At 36.8% G+C, this 17,726-nt stretch overlaps 1 protein-coding gene across 2 annotated transcripts in view; it reads right to left on the minus strand.

The window, feature by feature from the left end:
- LOC117382962 (regulator of microtubule dynamics protein 2) overlaps window positions 1–17,726 on the minus strand; it is a 59,773-nt gene that overhangs the window by 33,103 nt on the left and 8,944 nt on the right. For both annotated transcript variants that reach the window (XM_055227264.1, XM_055227263.1), the window contains 3 exons: window positions 3,965–4,151; window positions 3,620–3,722; window positions 39–99 (listed from right to left, as the gene is read on the minus strand). In XM_055227264.1, the coding sequence (XP_055083239.1) occupies window positions 39–99; window positions 3,620–3,722; window positions 3,965–4,151 (351 nt within the window). The remainder of the gene's footprint in view (window positions 1–38; window positions 100–3,619; window positions 3,723–3,964; window positions 4,152–17,726) is intronic.

Raw genomic sequence — 17,726 nt, forward strand, 5'->3', positions numbered from 1 at the left:
GAAGCAGGGAGGGGGAAGGATTTAAACATGACACGCACCATTGATGACTATCAGCGCAGGTTGGGTTGAGTTGCACGGCCTCCTCGCCCACTCTCTTCCCTGAGAAGACACACAAAAGGAAAATAAGTATAATTAGAGGGAGAGATGAGCAGATTCAAAGTCTACTTGAACTTGGGGCTTTTAAGCTCTTTAACTTTTTAACTGAACATAGTCAAAGATTATTAAGAGTGGATTGCATCAATAGAGTTTAACTTTAAGCTTAAATCACTAATTAGTGATGCTTGCAGACGTTCTGGAAAATTTCAGTAAAAATGGACTTAAATCTCATCAAAAATTAAGCATGGTTAAAGATGCTGTTCCTGATTTTTACTGTGGTAAAAATGTAAAAAAAAAAAAAACAGAACTAGTTCATTTCACCGGTTTGCTGTGGTTAGCATGCTAACAGCACACTTACCGTTTCTCAAACGATAGATGCTTTTTAATTAGATGCAGACACCTCGCAGCTCACTTATATTCTAAAAACAGCACTTGCGGTCAAAATATCTGTACTTAGACAAAACTAATTTTTCATGGAAAATAATTGCGTACAGCCACTTTAAAAGGTGCATGTAACTTTTCACTATGAAACTGACTGCTAGTCCCCGTGGAGAGATGATAGTGCTTTGCCTGGAATGTTTCACAGTATTGCATTAAACTTATGTCTTGTATTTAAACAATTGCATGTTTTGATTGCTAGAAAATACATTGAAAAAGTGTCATTCTTACGGTGAACAGGCTTGCCTTTCGACAGATATGACCATCAACTTGGCCTACTGGTGTCATCTAGTTGTCTCCAAGATATAGCTTTAATGCCATATTATGAAACATTCCTGGCAAAGCAATAGCATCTCAATGGAGACAAGCAGTTGAAGAACCTTCGGCTACAAAAGTTTCATAATGCAGACTTTAAACTCATTAGTGGTGCTAGATCAGTTTAGGAAAAATAAACTTAAGTCTCATTCAAAGTTAGGCAGAGTTAAAATTGTGCAACATTTTAACTCTGAATAACTTTAATCTATGCTGAGTTTTAATACTATTCAAAACTAGCTGCATATATTGTATAATACAATATAATATAGTAAAGTATGATATAGTATAGTATAGCATACTATAGTATAGTGTGTCAAGGTCATTAGTGACCGTCACAAAAATAATACAATACAAAATGTCACATTAATCCTAACATTATTCTAAAATCAATATTTAAAAATTCCATATACCAAGAAGAGAGGTGTATCTACGTTTTGAAAATGGTTATTACAATACTGTCTTCTGAAACCATTTGAGGTGGAACAGGTCTTGCATATTTTCATTCAAAAAACACTGGCATGGATTAGCCAAGACAAAGCTGGGCTGACTGAAAAAACAAAAGATATAGATAAAACAACAATTATTCTTAATGACAGGATTAAAACATACGTGATAGTTCAACAACCAGGAAGTCTCAAATCATTCACGACTGACCTATTCATGTCTATTTGTCAAATGGTATTTTTATATGTTGAAAGATGAACTACATTTGCATAAATATTTATTTTAAATCCAAATGTGAAGGATTGTGAGAAACCAGTGGATCCAGTTTGTATTTAGCCGACTGACAGGACAAAAAGCATTTGACTGTAGGTTTAGAGTAGTGAGTGTAAGATGAGAGCATATGAGGAGTCATTGTCCTGTCACCCACGGGACAGCTCTCTGTCATGGTGACGCTGTGCTCAGAGATATCATGTTACTGTATATGGGAGTTTACACATAGACAGATTTGACTGGAAAGATTAATAATAAGGGGTCATCTTCTCTGAGCACTCAAAAATGCCTGAATTGTCTGAATTGTTGTGTCACTGGGAAAAAACTAAATTTCTCCCCGCAGTTTTTAAGTCCATAAGCCATCACCAGACTTGCTCTGCAGTCAAACTGTGTTCACAATGAATGCACAGCTCTATTAGCATAGCATTCACAGGAGATAAAGACTTACTTAGGACTTATTTGCTTTACCATTGTTCATTCCGTTGCCAACAGCAGCAGGAGCTCTAACCCCTAAATGCCTCTTTTGGAAATGGAGGTGTAGTTTACAAATTGTGTTTTCCTTGTATAGACATTATTTTAATCCCAAGGTGATCTAAAGTATGTTTAAAACAATTAAATATGTGTTCTTTGAAAACGTGTCCTTGGGCAATACATTTATTCATAGTTCTGAATGTAGTGAATGAGTGATTGGTGGTCACTTATATTTTGTCCTAGTAAAAAAAAAAAAAAAAATGTCTTTCAGTCTTAATGTACCATTAACATTTCTAAACAGTGTCATTTAAAATAAGACCATTTCTTCCTCCAAAGTCTTGATTAAAAAGACCCAGGATTATCCAAGGCCCTGCTCTCGCCAACTGAATTTTAGGAGAGCAGATACAGATACATGTTTGTATTAGGCATTAGGATTGAATGTGTGGGCAAGAATTTGATCTGTCTATAGCTAGAGCTGGCCTTGAGATGCTCATTGACGATACAATCTCAATTTAAATTTGATTAACTGTCCTAATTATCTGTTTGAAAAACTAACTAAACCATAACCCAAACTAATCAGGTGCTGTCACATTAACGTAATATGTGATCACTGTAATTGTACCCTGGTCTTACCCGAGACCGTTAAACACATGTTTGTAATGCCATTTAACCATGTAGTGTAATAACTATAACTAAGATAAGTAATACACATCTATTGACGTCATATGGTCGGACTCTAAAGGATGTGGCGTGATTTGCAGTAGTAATAGTAATTTACTAATACTATACAATATTAGTAATAACTTTATTCATATGCCCATCCCTGTTTCCCCTGTAAAATTTGCTCTAGGCTGACACAGAGGCTGCTTATTTCTAGTATTACTGTCATTAACTGCTTGTGTGTGATGTTGTAATGTACTCAAGCTTGTATTATAACAAACCTCTAGTCAGGTCTGATGAGAGCTTTGACGATGACTCAATTTAAAGTAGAGTATTATTTCAATCAGGATCAGGCGGCTGTGTTCAGATGACGTCCTGCCATTTTCATTCTCTATACTTTAAAATTGGCATAAAGGAAAGGCTATGTAGATTTCTATGGTTCTGATTTAAAGCCATGACTGATGAACATTATGGCGTAGTTTAGTGTGTTAGCTTTGCATACTCGGTCCCTTCTCTCAATTTACTGCTACTGATCACTCTGAACTGATCTGAACTACTCAGATAGTAACACGCAATTGTTTGTGAACCAAATCACATTCAAATCACATTCAGAATGGTCAGGTTGAATTTTTTATGGGATATTCCCATTGGAAAAAATGAATCTTCTAAGTAAAACTGGTCTACATCTGAGATTTTGGCAATAATGGGTTAAAACCGTATTAAACACATTTTGAGATTCTCTTAAGGTGCGTTCACACTAGTTTTGGTTTAGCCCTGGTTTGATCTTAGGTTTAGTCCTGATACACACTTAATAGGGTCCTTTTCTAGTCCTGGTTTAGTCCCATTATTGTTGTGTATACATGAGATACATGTGAACATGCCCTTGTAATAGTAGTAAACAGGCATCCTAATGTAAAGTTGTTACCTTCTTCTGCTTGCTGTTTCTTCTCCTCCAGAGTGCTGCAGAAGTCATGCACGTCACTGTAGGCTCGAGTCAAACGCCACAAAAAACTGGAGTTCTGTCCTAACTGCAAAAACACAAGGAAATTTCAAGCTTTTTATAAACATATTACTTAAATAATTTAATCCTGTCAACAGACAAGGCTAAAGTTGGGTATTTTGGAGAAACTAAAATGTGAGAAAGGAGCTCGTTTTGCCATTTAGTTAAATAAGTAGTTCTCAGACTGTGGTACATGTATTCTTCTTAAGTCACATAATTTCATGTGATTATTTTCTCGGAGTGGATCTTTGTGATTTAGGGCAAACGTACCTGTTCTCTGTGCTGGAGGAGCAGGCTGAGGCTCTCCCTCTTGTCACACTCTGATCCCTGGTGCAGTCGGTCGACTCTCTCAAACAGAGATAAGGTTTGATCCAGAAGGGGGCGCTCTTCTCCCCCCCTCCTCTCTGTGACAGCTTCCTCCTCATCCTCATCAGAGTCAGTCAAAGCTGTGATGTATCTGAAAACACAAATGTATGTTTCAGAAAATAACTGGGCAGAGATGACTTCCAACTGTTCAACTTCCAGCAAAACATCTAAAAGTCTGGCATTCTTACCCAGATAAAAAAAAAATTAAACTAACGATCTGTGGTCTCACACCTCAGTGAGTGCAGGGTGCAATGTACACACAAAGAAAAGTCCCATTCATGACAATACGGATATTATTTAAAATAGAGCAGAGTTAGATTGAAAGATTAATTGAATTTAAATCACAATTTGAATGGACACAAACAGCAAATTGCAAAGGCTGCATTTTTTATTTGGCACAAAAACTGCTAACCCTGTAGTTTAGATCTGTACAAACATGTTCTGAAATGTGACTCTTGTATTAGTTTGTCAGTTCATATTTCTTCAGGACAGGTTTGGAAAGTGAACTTTGAACAGAATCCTATTGTTAAAAGATAAATCGTAAATCTAATCGCAATGATATTTTCAACCCTTGCAATTGGATATTTTCTGAAATCGTTAAGCCCCAGAGCAATGTACAGCTGAGCAGTATATCAATATCATTTTAAAAGATAAAAGGAAGAAAAAAAATCCTGTTTAATTTTTAATGGATATAAAGTGATATTTATGCACTTTTCAATTTTACAGTCCATTACATTTCTGTGTGATACTCGAATGCACTCAAAACGTTTACAGACACGTTCTAACATATTTCTGATAGATTACAAAAATATGATTGGATTATTGTTATTGGGACAATTCCAAAAAATAATTGAGATATTCGTCAATGTCTCTCACGCGGAGTGCAGTCACTACAGGCCTCATCTTACTTTTGTTTGAAAATATGATCCCGGTGTTACAATTTCGAGGAACCACAATGATCCTTAAAACACTCTTTATGTAGACAATGTTAATTTTATTTTCAACTTTAAATTGTAGTACTTTCTTCTACATTACCATGAGACCTTATATCTGTGTAATCAGTCGTCTCAGTCATCCAAGTAGGTTCCGTAGTGGTACATGGGTTTATACAAGTTTATGTGTCTTATACTTGTTCTGATACAGCTCAAGATCATTGTAAACCTATTCAGGAAAAGTTTGTTCATTTATGTCCTGTGAATGCGACTTTCTTAGTATAGATACTTCTAGTGTCAAAACCATCAATTAATATCTGATTTTCAATACTTTTGTCAACCCTACTTATAAAACACTAACACAAAACACTTTGTCAGCAAAAAGATCCATGAAAGGTTTTTGTAAACATCTGGTGTGTTGCATTGTCTTTTGTCTATTCATTCATTTTTACACAGTATTTAATTGTAGCCTGTAAAATGTTTCTAATGCCAATATGAGAGGTGTGTAATAAAAACACAGAACAAACTGACTTAACCTGGGTGGGCACTTTTGAAATCAACTTTGAAAACAACTTTACCAATGTCAACATGAAGACGCCAATAAAACTCAACATTTGATAAACAATTTTGGAGCTCTCCACAAAAGATGTACTTGCCTGTGTGGTGCATTCAAAACCGCCTTCAACAAGAGGAATTTTTAAGATCAATTTGAATCCTGATTTAACAAGGACTTTTTACAACTTTGTGCCAGGCGCTGCTGATTAGAGGGATCAATGTGGTGCGCCTGTTTTCTTACCGGGTCTGTTTACATAAGCAGGTCACCTAATTGTTTATAATACTAGCTGTTAAGAAACTTTGACGTCTTATGCGGCTCCCCTTAGGCCTTTCCCCTGCCCTCAGACTTGTTTGTGAGATGGAGGCACGCAACGGCGGCGTTATACGTTTTATGACGCTTTTTCAAACGCTGGAGGTCAAAGAGGTCCAAGTATCAATGCGTACTTTCCTGGTTAAAGGTCCTATATTACACAAAATGGATTTTTCTGAGCTATAAGCCATGTTAGAATGTTGTTACCTCATTAAAAACATACCTGGAGTTGTGTTTTGTTTCATTCACACATGTTTGAGTAATCCTTTTCTGTACATCTCCAAAACTCAAAATGCTCTGTTACACCTTGTGATGTCATGAAGCGGTTGATTTCAAGTTAACAGCTAACTTTGACCTTTTGTTTAGTAGATTAGCAATTCCTGGATGAAAATTATTCAAATGATTCTAGGGAAGGTTTGATTACGAAACAATATTATAACAATGCAATGTAAGAGTGATTAAGCTAGGATTTAATGATGCTGGGCCTGATGTTTAACGTGGAAAACAAAACTAGTTCATTTTAAAAGGTTTGCAGTGGTCCAAAGTTATTCCTAATTTTCCTAATGCATTCTGAGCATCTTCACCACATCATTCACCACAAAGTGGAGTTTTGCCATCACTGTAACACTGTAACAACAACTAGCATGCTAACAGCGCACGTCGGTTTGTGGAGAATGAAACGCTTTATAATTACATGCAAAAAGCCCACAGAGGTCTCATTTTGACCCCAACAGCGGCTTGCACTTGGACAAGACAAACTGTATTTAAATACATGAAAAACCCTTTTGACGAGAACTAATACGGATGTAATGTAATCTTCTAATGATCTATTTACCTGATTTTGATATGTTATAGTATGGGGCTAAACAATAAACATACCTTTTAACTCAATTATACTATCTCCTCTTTGTTCAAAGCAGAAAATGGCTTTATGGAGCCATCTTCCTGTATTTGTGAAAGTTTGACTCAATATCACTACTCCAGTGGGATTACGGTGGCACTGTTTATTGTATTGTGAATGTTGTATGATTTAATATTTTGTTTAGACTTAGTTTTGTGTTTATGTTCTCTTCATCCAAAACCAGGCCCAAAACAGAACTTAACAAGAACTAAACATGGTTAAACTGGATCAAAATCAGGGCAAAACCTACACTGGGTTTCATCATAATTAATCAACAGTATTTAAAAAGGTCTGTAGAATGTGTTTTTTCAAATTCCTTTGACTCAAATGTAGCGATTTAAAGCAATACTGTGTAACTTTCTGGAGGTTACACAAATGAAACTCACCGAGGAGTTCCATATTTGGAATTCTGACCGCGAGTATGCCGCGGGTATCGTAGCAACCAAAGAGCCAATCTGGAGCGAAGCTGTTTAAGACAGCGTTCCTTCCGCCCCCAGCCGAACCAGCAGTGCGGGCGCTTAGCAACTCTGTCAATCAAACCTGTTGCCAGACAGTGAATTGGAACCAGACTCGATGGAGCCAGAAGTGCATCCATCCTCACTTCCCATTTGGAAAGCGGTGGCTAGCAGGTTAACTATGTCCATTTATATACAGTCTGTGGTTGCACATCAACTGAATGATTCCATGGAAATAAAAAGTTAAAACAATTTTCCATGTAGATATGTTCTATGCCAGACTGTGAAATATTATTAGTCAAAGGAACAACAATTCTATGGATTCCACAAGCAGGAGAGTAAGAGTCAGGTTTGCGGAGATGCAAGCCTGCTCAGAATAAGCACGTATCTTTTTCTAGGTTTTGACATGGAGTAAACAAAACCAAAATGAAAAAAAAAAAAAGTTACATACTAAGGCTTTAAATTATTACTCAAATTGACTGACAGAGCATAACATTTAGAAATTCAGTTAGACTCTTTGATTATGAAATAAACTCAGCTAAAAGTTACAAGACAAGGTACAAGTACATTTTGTGACAAAAAATTCCTAAAAATCACATAAGCCAATGTAAATTATCGCTAACTACTTGTTTCTTTTAACACCCTGGGCTACACATAAAGTTGCGGTAATAAAAGATATAGCTGTGAAACATGCACAGGTAAAATGAAAGGCAGGAGACCAGGTGAAAAAAAGAGAAGAGGCACTATTAGAGCTGGCAGCCACTGCATGTGCGTCACGGTGGTAAAGGGAATGTTTTGGGCAGAAAGCCACAAATGGAGGGATCTGTCGAAGCACGGCCACAGACAACAACATGGTCGACTTCAACAGGTGCCCAGAGCCTGAGGGAAGGCCCGCCCCAGCCTCAACCACACACCTTTATAGGGACTATGTTATTCTGGCATTTTAAAGTAGTTTGGCCAATTTTACCTTTGTATATCAAGGAATTGGAATCATGAAATTGGTGTATACAAAATGTCTGAGAGAGAGAAATGGATATGGATTTTTTTTTTTTCTAGAGGTAACTAAAGCTTCTTCTGATGCTTCATACTTATCTATGTTTGATTAAATCCAGCTGTCACTCACTCAGAGCATAATAGAGGTTAAACAATAGGATGAGTTGGAGGTAGTGCTGTCAAAAGTATCGAAAATCAGATACTAATTGATACTAAAACTAGTATCAAAAATAGATACTCATTTGAGCCGGAATCGGTGCTAAAAAAGTCCCACTCACAATGACCATATCCAACTGCACTACTATATGCAGACTCCATCAATCAGTCTTAGTTTATGGTCATTTTGTAATGGAAGTCTAAAGCCCAAACTATTAAAGATCCCATATTACGCAAAATTGACTCTTGTGAGCATCAAGTCATGTTAAAATGCTGTTACTTTGTTAAAAACATACCTGGAGTTGTGTTTTGTTTCATTCACACATGTTTGAGTTTGAGTACCACTTATTAGTCTGTCTACATCTCCAAAGCTCATAATGTTCTGTTCTTCCTTGTGATGTCATGAAGCGGTAGTTTTCAAGTTACCTTTTACCTCTACCTTTGTTTAGTAAAGATAGGAAATCCCAGAACTGAAATTATCCAAAAGATTCAAGTAAAAGGTGTATAGAGTTTAAAGCATAGTGGCACTTCCTGTATTACCACATGTGAGTGAAGAGTGTTTTCTGTTTGACAGAAGAATACAGCCTATATATGCAGGTTTTGTGTGTTAAACATGTGAATGAAACAAAACACAACTCCAGGTATGTTTTTGATGAGGAATCAACATTATAACATAGATCAGAAAATAGCACAATATGAGCCCTTAAAAAAAGACTGCAAAAAAACTGATTCAAAATAAAACATCCATACAATGTAATCTTTAAAACAAATCTATTTATGCACTTAGTTAACTTAAAGCAGATCCAAAAGAGTTATAAACAGTTTTAGAAATAAATGCCATTCATCATGTCCTGCAAAAGCTGAATCGTGCATTGCTCTATCTATAAATTAATGTCTTTTCACTAAATTCATTCATGTTTTTGACCGTCATTTATCGGTGTATCTTGCACAGACATTTGCCTTATATTGAGTGTTCAGTGTTGAGAGCCTCCTGTCACAGGCCATGAATCATCTTTGCCCAAAAGAAGCAGACACAAACACACATCTCAGTGACTGTGTACACTACTCCTCTGTTTGAAAAACCAGCCGCCCATCCAGGAGAAATTAAACAAATACAACAAGCTGTCAGGATGAATCCACTTTCATAATGTATCATAATTTATGGTTTACACAACTGGCGACTGCAGCTCTATCACTGAGCCATAGGATAACGTCATGTAACAGCTACTTCACTGCATCCTAAAATGGAAACTCACTTTACACTAGAGCTCTGCAGTTAGTGAATTTTAATAGAGACCAAGTTTCAGTCATGGTCAATGGGCTTGGCTCTTTTAAATGATAATAATAATGATAATACATTTTGAAGTGCGATATATTGCAATACAAGTAAATATAGGCGACAAATGATAATACTGAAATCAAACCACAAATCAGAAATATCTCTCAAAAAGTCTTCAAAATAATAAATAACTAAATGCAGTTATTTTGTATATATAATGAGTCATACATCATAAGTTTATAATTCAACTCTCAAAAATCTCATCATAGAACAGAAAAAAATGTTCCTAATGATACAAGAAAAAGGACCCAAATTGAATTGTTATGGTCAATATAAAAATAAAAATAAAAAGTACATCAAAAAATTTGGTGGATGCCATATAATTAGAAGGCAGGTAGTTCAATTTCTGCTCTAAGCTGTTCACTACTGTTGTGTCCTTGGGCAAGACGCTAAACCAACCTTTCCTATGTGGATGTGCAGTTTGAGTGAGCTTCATGAGGTTGGAGAAGCTGTAGGCAGAGACACCAGTTTACTCTAGGGCAGCTGTGACAAGTATAGACCACAAATAATGTCTTGCAAGTTGAACTAAAAATCATTATTATAATATCTAACTGAATCAATATTCACTCATGTCTAATGGTCAATGATCAGTTCAGGTGTTTTTAATGGAGAGGTCCACAGCCAATCCTTAGCTCAAAACCACATGCTGTTACTGAGTTGAGACTTTGGAGGAAGAAATGTAAATTTAAATATCAAATCAACAAGGGGAAAAGAAAGATACATTTTTCGCTATATTCCTCAGTGCTGATTTGTATGTGTAAAACTGGGATTATACGCAGAGCTTGAAAACAATGCCTGTGGTCTTGGAGAGGCTTTTTACACTGTTGTGCGTCTCAGCCACAATTTGTGGATGTTGACAGGACTCAGGTGCAAATTGCTTAAGTCTGAATGAAGAGCAGAGATGTTGCAAAATTCACCGCACAGACGCTCTGGCCCTGGTGCGGCAGAAGATATAATAACATGTACTTTAGTTAATAAGGTCACATGTTCAGAGCAGCAGTGAGAGCTTAAGGAAACGCCCTGTCAGCACTTTCATTCACAAATGTAGCTATTATCCCTAACAATACGTTAAGTTAGGGCGCCAAGATTAATTACATCTGGATCAAATTTACAAATTGAATGGTCAAAATGAATAGATGGAATTATTTATGAGCAGTCCTGTGCAAACAACAAAATATCCCAGTGTCTTCATGGCATCTTAAACCTGCTAACCCTGCACTCTGAGAATATTACCTCATTGGATTATAATATGTAGTTAGTGGTTCATAGGTCAGTCCGCTACAACAATGTTGAGATGAGAACTAAATTGCAAAACCTGTCTTAAAATTGCATAGTTTTCCAAACTCATTCAGGCTATACAAACTACAACAATTATTTTGCTGTTTCATTCATCAAGAAATTTCGTAGAGTTGTCATCACTTCATACAATTGAAACAAATATTAATTCATGTAGACACTTGCAAATTGGTAGATTTTACAAAGAAGGTCCCAATGTAACCCTGTAGATTAGACATCTACAAACTGTTGTGAAATGCATGCCATTCTTGATTTGATATGTTATCTAATAAACTGCATAGATACTTTTCCTTACCAGGTGTTACACAACCCACAACCTAACAGGGATGCAACTAACAACAATTTTTCCAATTCATTAGTCAAGTGATTAAGTACAATTATTTGACTACTTAATAGTTGTTTAAGTAATATTACCTCACTTACTAATATGTGATCATCAAAGACTGTATATACATGGACATAGCTAACCCGCTTGCTACTATGTTGCAAATAGGAACTGATCACAGGCACACTTCCAGCTCGGTAAGTGCTGCTGTCAGGCTTGTCATTGTGGCCTTAAAATGTCTGTATTTACCCATCCTATATGATCTTGGTATTTTATTTTGCTATTGTGTCCATAATTGAAGATATGAACATTAATAACACACAAATCTGGTGCCTTCTTTCCCCGAAGTCGCTCCCACTAGTCTTAGAAACAGGTTTGATTGACAGCGTTGCTAAGTTGCTCACCCTGCTAAACCAGCGGTTTGGGCTGGAAGGGACGTCATCTCCAACAGCCTAGCTCTGGATTGGCTCTTTGGTTGCTTATCGCGGTCGGAATTCCTAATATGCAACTTGGCTCAAAATTCACCCCTTGAGTAACTGCCTCAATGAGCTTCATTTGACTGGCGTCGAACACTATGAGTGACGTCACACTCACTTAGTATGTAAAATGAATTGATGTAGACCATAGACTGTATACAAAGATAGGTCACATTATATCCTTGTAGTTTAGATATCTAAAACACATTCTGAAATGCAAATTCTTGAATTAGTTTAGCAGTTCAGATTTCAGTCTCCTCTAGCATGTCCTGGACGTGTTTAAAATGCACATTGTGAAACAAATCTTGATTTTAGACACACTAGCACTAGACTTTTTCATGTCATGTTTTTTGCTTTATTGCCATGATTATTTACCTTCTCACTGAAGACATCAAAACTATGAATGAACATATATGGAATGTAGTAAACAAGATAAAAATATGTTTAGATATTAGATTTTGAAAACTGGCCTCTGTTTGCTTTCATCATCACTTTGCAGTCTGGACATTCCACTAATTAACTCTGACAAGGTACATCTGTGAAGCAAAAACCATTTCAGGAGACTTCATCATGAAGCTCATTGAAAGAAGGTCAAGGGTTTGCAGCTCTGTCGACAAAGCAAAAGGTAGACACTTTCTGTATTATCATACGACATCACAACATGGAACAGAGTGTTTTCAGTTTGAGAGAAGAACTAAGCCTAAATATGAAGGGTTTGTGTGTTACACACGTGTGAACAAAACTCATGGTATGTTTTTGATGAGGAAACAACATTGTAACATATATTTAAAAAAATAGAATAATATAGGCCCTTTAACATAATTCTCTTTGCTACATAATCTCACACATCTTGCTTTATATATTTGATGTCTTCAGTAGCTTCAAAATAGAAAGCGCTGAAGGTAAAAAAATAAAGCACTGAATGAGAAGGTGTGTTCAAACTAGTACATATTACAAGTACAACTTACTGTTTCTAAAATCATTCAACTCTAAATTGTGGCTTATCTAATGAGGCTGTCAGCACATTCATTCACAAATTGATGTTACTTCTTCACAATCGGCCCGGACAAGTATAAAACTATAGTGAGTACAACCAAAACACATGACTTCATCGGCAGAGCTGAGGCCAACATTTGTAGCACGTTGTTTTCAATAGAAGACGTGCTGTATTGAGAGGAAAGGCTCTTGGGTACAGATCTCAATGGGGCTGATGGAGCTAGCGCCAGTCTCCGCAGTTACACAGTGCAAAACAAACCCGTGTTACCGTGCCAACCACTGCAAGGCTGAGAGCATGCAGTTGCCTCTGACAGAGCGGAGAGAGAGGGGGAGAGGAGCAGACAATCAGAGTTTAAATAGAGGGGAGAACTGGCTGTGAATGTCTGATCAAATATTTAAATACCTGTTTAGTTAAAACTACTATCTGTAAGTTTTTTGGGTTTTTTTTTGTTTTTTTTTACCAGTACATGGCAGAGGTAAAACCAGCCAAAGCTGGCACACTATCAAATGACAGTAATGTAGATAGCATCTAGTGCTGTTACATGAGAATACAAATGGTCTGCCAATCTAACATTCCCGGCAAATCAATGACATCTCCCTGGAGACAAGAAGGTGGTGGACATTGCACCAGAAAAGTTACACAGTGCACCTTAGGGCTGCATCTACGGATTATTTCAGTAATCAAGTCATCGATTGATTATTTACTCAGATTGAGTAATCTATTCATTTATTTCACTGGTTTTCATCATGATGGTCCTTATGCTCTCGCACAATGCTCAGCCTAAAGCCCCACGACGGCTCTGTGCGCTTCAGCTTCACAAGGTTTTAAAGAATTGAGTCATTTTTTGCAAGCAAATTACTCGTTTTACTTTGATAAAACATATACTAAGGCTGAAACGGTTCATTTTATGACTGTCCTATTTGATAAGTTTAATAAGTATTCAGTAATGATAATAGACTTATAGGAATACCTGTCTAAACACTGCAGCATTTATAGATGTTCTGAGCACAAAGGACAAATGTCGAATTGACGTCAGAGAGTTTGAACTAAGCCTCTTTTGTTTTTAGTGACTGATACCCAGAGGAAACATTCAGCTGTCACAAACCAGGGCCATAATTCACCATGAGATCATTCTGCTCTATATTCTACACTGCCATGGTGCAAGCACTGTGCTCCAAAAATAGAAAAGAGTAAGGGACACTTTTAGAACAAGTTGTAAACAATAGAACACAAATCCAATTCACCTTTATTTATAGGAGACCAGTGAATGACTGTTAGAGATGTAGAATGGCCTGTACATAGGTGAAAAAGTCCCTTATATGTGTATAGCAAGTACTTTTAACCCAAGTTTGGAACAACTGAATGACGTTTTGGTTGGTAAATTTGCCAAGACACACATAAAAAAAAAAAAGTATCAATAACAAAAATAGATTACATTTTCTAAAATCAAATAGCCTTAATGATTAAAAAAAATTGTAAAAGATTAGCTGGTGTCAAAGCAGACGATGCAGAGGAGAGGGTCAGATGGAGCAGAGGGTGAAGAGGACAGGGTCAAATGGTGCAGCAGATGCAGAGGAGAGGGTCAGGTGAAGCACAGGATGCAGAGGAGAGGGTCAGATGGAGCAGAGAATATAGGAACAGGGTCAGATGAGGAAGTATTCATCAAAAGAGCTCACCAAATATAATTTTTAAACCAAAACATATCAAGGTTTAATCATTTGAACAACACAGCATGAATTATTTTGAGAATTAATACATTAATAGTTGTTGGTTTACTTAAGATCTAATTTAGTAACATGAGAATTTGCATTGTAACCTGCGTAGCCCCGCCCACAGCTTTGTCTTCACAGGGACTTTTGCACCTGCTCTGGCACAGACTCAAGCCATTTCATCACTCACACTGTATTGTTTACAAGTTTGGCAAATTTAGCTTCCTCTTCTCGTCTATTTAAGGAATAAAGACAGTTGTGACATTTAAAGTGGTTTATTAAAATGTTTCGGGCGTTTTCACATTCGTAACTAAGGTTGGAACTTGTGCTGTGAACATGGCACTGAAAACATGATTTAACTGAACAGTAGCTAGACCTGAGATGAAAGAAGAAAGCAGTTAAATTAGGGCAGAATTATAATTTTTTCTGTATTTTTTTTTTAGACACTGCAATTTGGAGCTGCAATTGACAAAAGAAATTCTTGGTGGACAAAAGAAATGTCCTGCCAATCGTTTAGTTGACTAAAAAGAGGGCATGGCAAAAGCTCTCAAAATTATTATATAGCTGGATGCTCCATTTTATTTTATTTGTAAATGAGCTCCAATGAGCTCCCTCGTTTTACATGCATCACTGAAATAAACACATTTGATTGGACAGCCGTGTTGAAGCCTGGCTCAAGTGCTTTTACTGACAGAGGATCGGCTGTAGACCATTAAAGAGTCACAAGCTGATGATCTGATTTAAAACCATTAGCTCTCAAAGTGATTAAAGAGGGGGTATCATCCATAATAAGCTCTTTGGAGCTTTCTACCATGTTATAACGTTATTCCCTCACGAAAAACGTGCCAGAAGAGGTTTCAGATATCATCCATGTATGTTTGCGTAATCTAGTGATCTTTTCCAGGCCCTATTCGAACCCTCCTTACAGTTAGCTGTAAGATTCTGTCCAAAGTCCAGCCCACAAGACTACGTCACCGATGGTCCCGCAGGGCAATTTTCCATAAATATACAGTTGCTTTATTAATGGCATGCACACCGATTGTAATGTGATGACACTCTGAAGGGGGAGTGACGGGAGTGAACGGCAAGCAAAGGGAGGGGAGACTTGGCAAAAACTGCAACTTATTAAACACGTTAATACATTGTTCAGTTAATTTAGCGTTTTCAAAACAATGAAAGATAACATGAACTAAACACAATTGCTGACACATAACTAAATATGTTATATGTTAGCAATCAATACCTCATAGAACTGTAATACCCCTCTTTAACAATAGAGTCATTTAACAGCCGCTAGCATCATGACATGTAAACAAATAGTCTAATGTGGGAGGCCAAAGTCACAGCAGACAGTCTCAGGTCAGCTCATGTCTCATCTTTACACTGCACTATAGATTAAACCAAGCCATCTGTCGCCGTCATATGAATAAAATAATAAATATAAAGCCTCCATGTCTTCAGTTTTGTCGTCTTTTAGCTCTTAGACTGAACCTGAGTCGTCTGCACGTACCACATGTGCACCCGACACGTACAGTGACGTCATGAACTACTCTGACTAAAGCTTTTAATCAGAGCAGACAATGTGGGCCTTTTTACCCTTTATAAACATCCCCGCGCGTGGTGATCGGACTTGCCCTTTTCTAAACAAAACCTAATTCTGCTTAAATCAACAACCATCTAATGTCATAAATGCATTTTTTTTTTCTGGAAAGGGAAAAAGGAGCAGTAATTATGTCCTCCAGCTACAAAAATGTGAATAAAGTCAGTGGGAATGAAGATGAGGCACGTGTTGGGACAAGAGCAGTTCAGAACAGCGATGGTAACTGTAAGGAAGCTGTTTTGACATCTGAGCTAATTGGAAAAAAATAATAATAACAACTGGAAATTTTGAACTTTGGTAGACCCCGATTTTTTTCTGTTATTATACAAGTTGTGTTCACGTCATTCTAGTAATTGGTGTAATCATTTAAAGTGTAGGGCATGGGATTATATAAGTTATGGGTAATTCACAGTTTGAAAGGCTCCGTGTATTTGCGCAAAACATGTCCTGTCCCAGTACAGATATATTGTATAAGCAGGTCAAAGTCTGGTGTGCTGTCTGCATGTACTTATAAAGACTTTAATTGTCCGTTAATCAGAAAGTGCATGGTTATCATGCAAGTTATTATTTCAGTAGGTAAAACGCCACTCTGGTCTCTGAGAGCAGGGAAAAGCTCTTTTAAATGTATTGAAATTAATAATTGGGATTATCAAAATGCATGAGGTGAGTGAGGAATAATTTTGGATCACCGCAAAATATTTAAAATGAACAAGTTAAAATCAGTAAAAATCAGGTACAGCACCAAACAGAAAATACATATTACTGCATTATTTGTAAAAAAAAAAAAAAAAAAAAGAAAGAAATTTGTCTATTATTCTTGTGGCTTAAAGGTATACTTTGTAACTTTTCTGGTGGGGGCTCCTCCTCCTTGTCTCTTTTGGCATGGAACTATTATTATTCAGCCTGGAAAATTCTACAGTATGATATTACACATATCCAGCTTGCATTTATTTATTACAGCTGCTTTTTTGTTGTTTCGTTTTATTGTTAAGTGAATTACCTTGAAAAACATGTGTTCTTAATGTGAGTGGGTATGCTAGCAACAAACAGGTGTCGGACACTCCATCTGAAAAGTAGAGGGTGCAACAACAACAATTGTACAATTGTGTGTTTGAAGAACGCAATATAATTTTGAAATTTTACATAGATTAATTGCAAGCCAATCAAATGGACACAATTAGCAAATCGTAATGGCTGCAATTTACAGTGGAGTGGTCAGTGTCTTTGAGATGGAGATCGACAGCAGACTGTGGTCCCAAGGAGCTCTCACGATGGTGTTGGTACATTCTCTTATGGAGTGGCTGTTTATTTTCTCCAATACAACGCTCACTGCAGTCTTCACTACACTGAATGGAGTAGACCAAATTGCTTTCACTTCAGATAGATACAAGGCAGTGTCCACAAGTGATCTGACCAAAACTGAAGCAGTGGGTGAATGTCCAGTTGACAGATTTTACATTTTGTTTTTACTAATCACCATGCTTGTGAGAAAAATAACAATTAGATATTTTTTTCCAAAATTGTCTCAAATGTGGACAGGCTCAGTTGTAACAAAAATATGAATCATCTGCATTGTGAGAATTAAAAGTACAAATTCGACCAAAGAATTCTGACCTGTCCGT

Source organism: Periophthalmus magnuspinnatus, chromosome 15, assembly GCF_009829125.3.
Source record: "Periophthalmus magnuspinnatus isolate fPerMag1 chromosome 15, fPerMag1.2.pri, whole genome shotgun sequence".
NCBI classification, from domain to species: domain Eukaryota; kingdom Metazoa; phylum Chordata; class Actinopteri; order Gobiiformes; family Gobiidae; genus Periophthalmus; species Periophthalmus magnuspinnatus.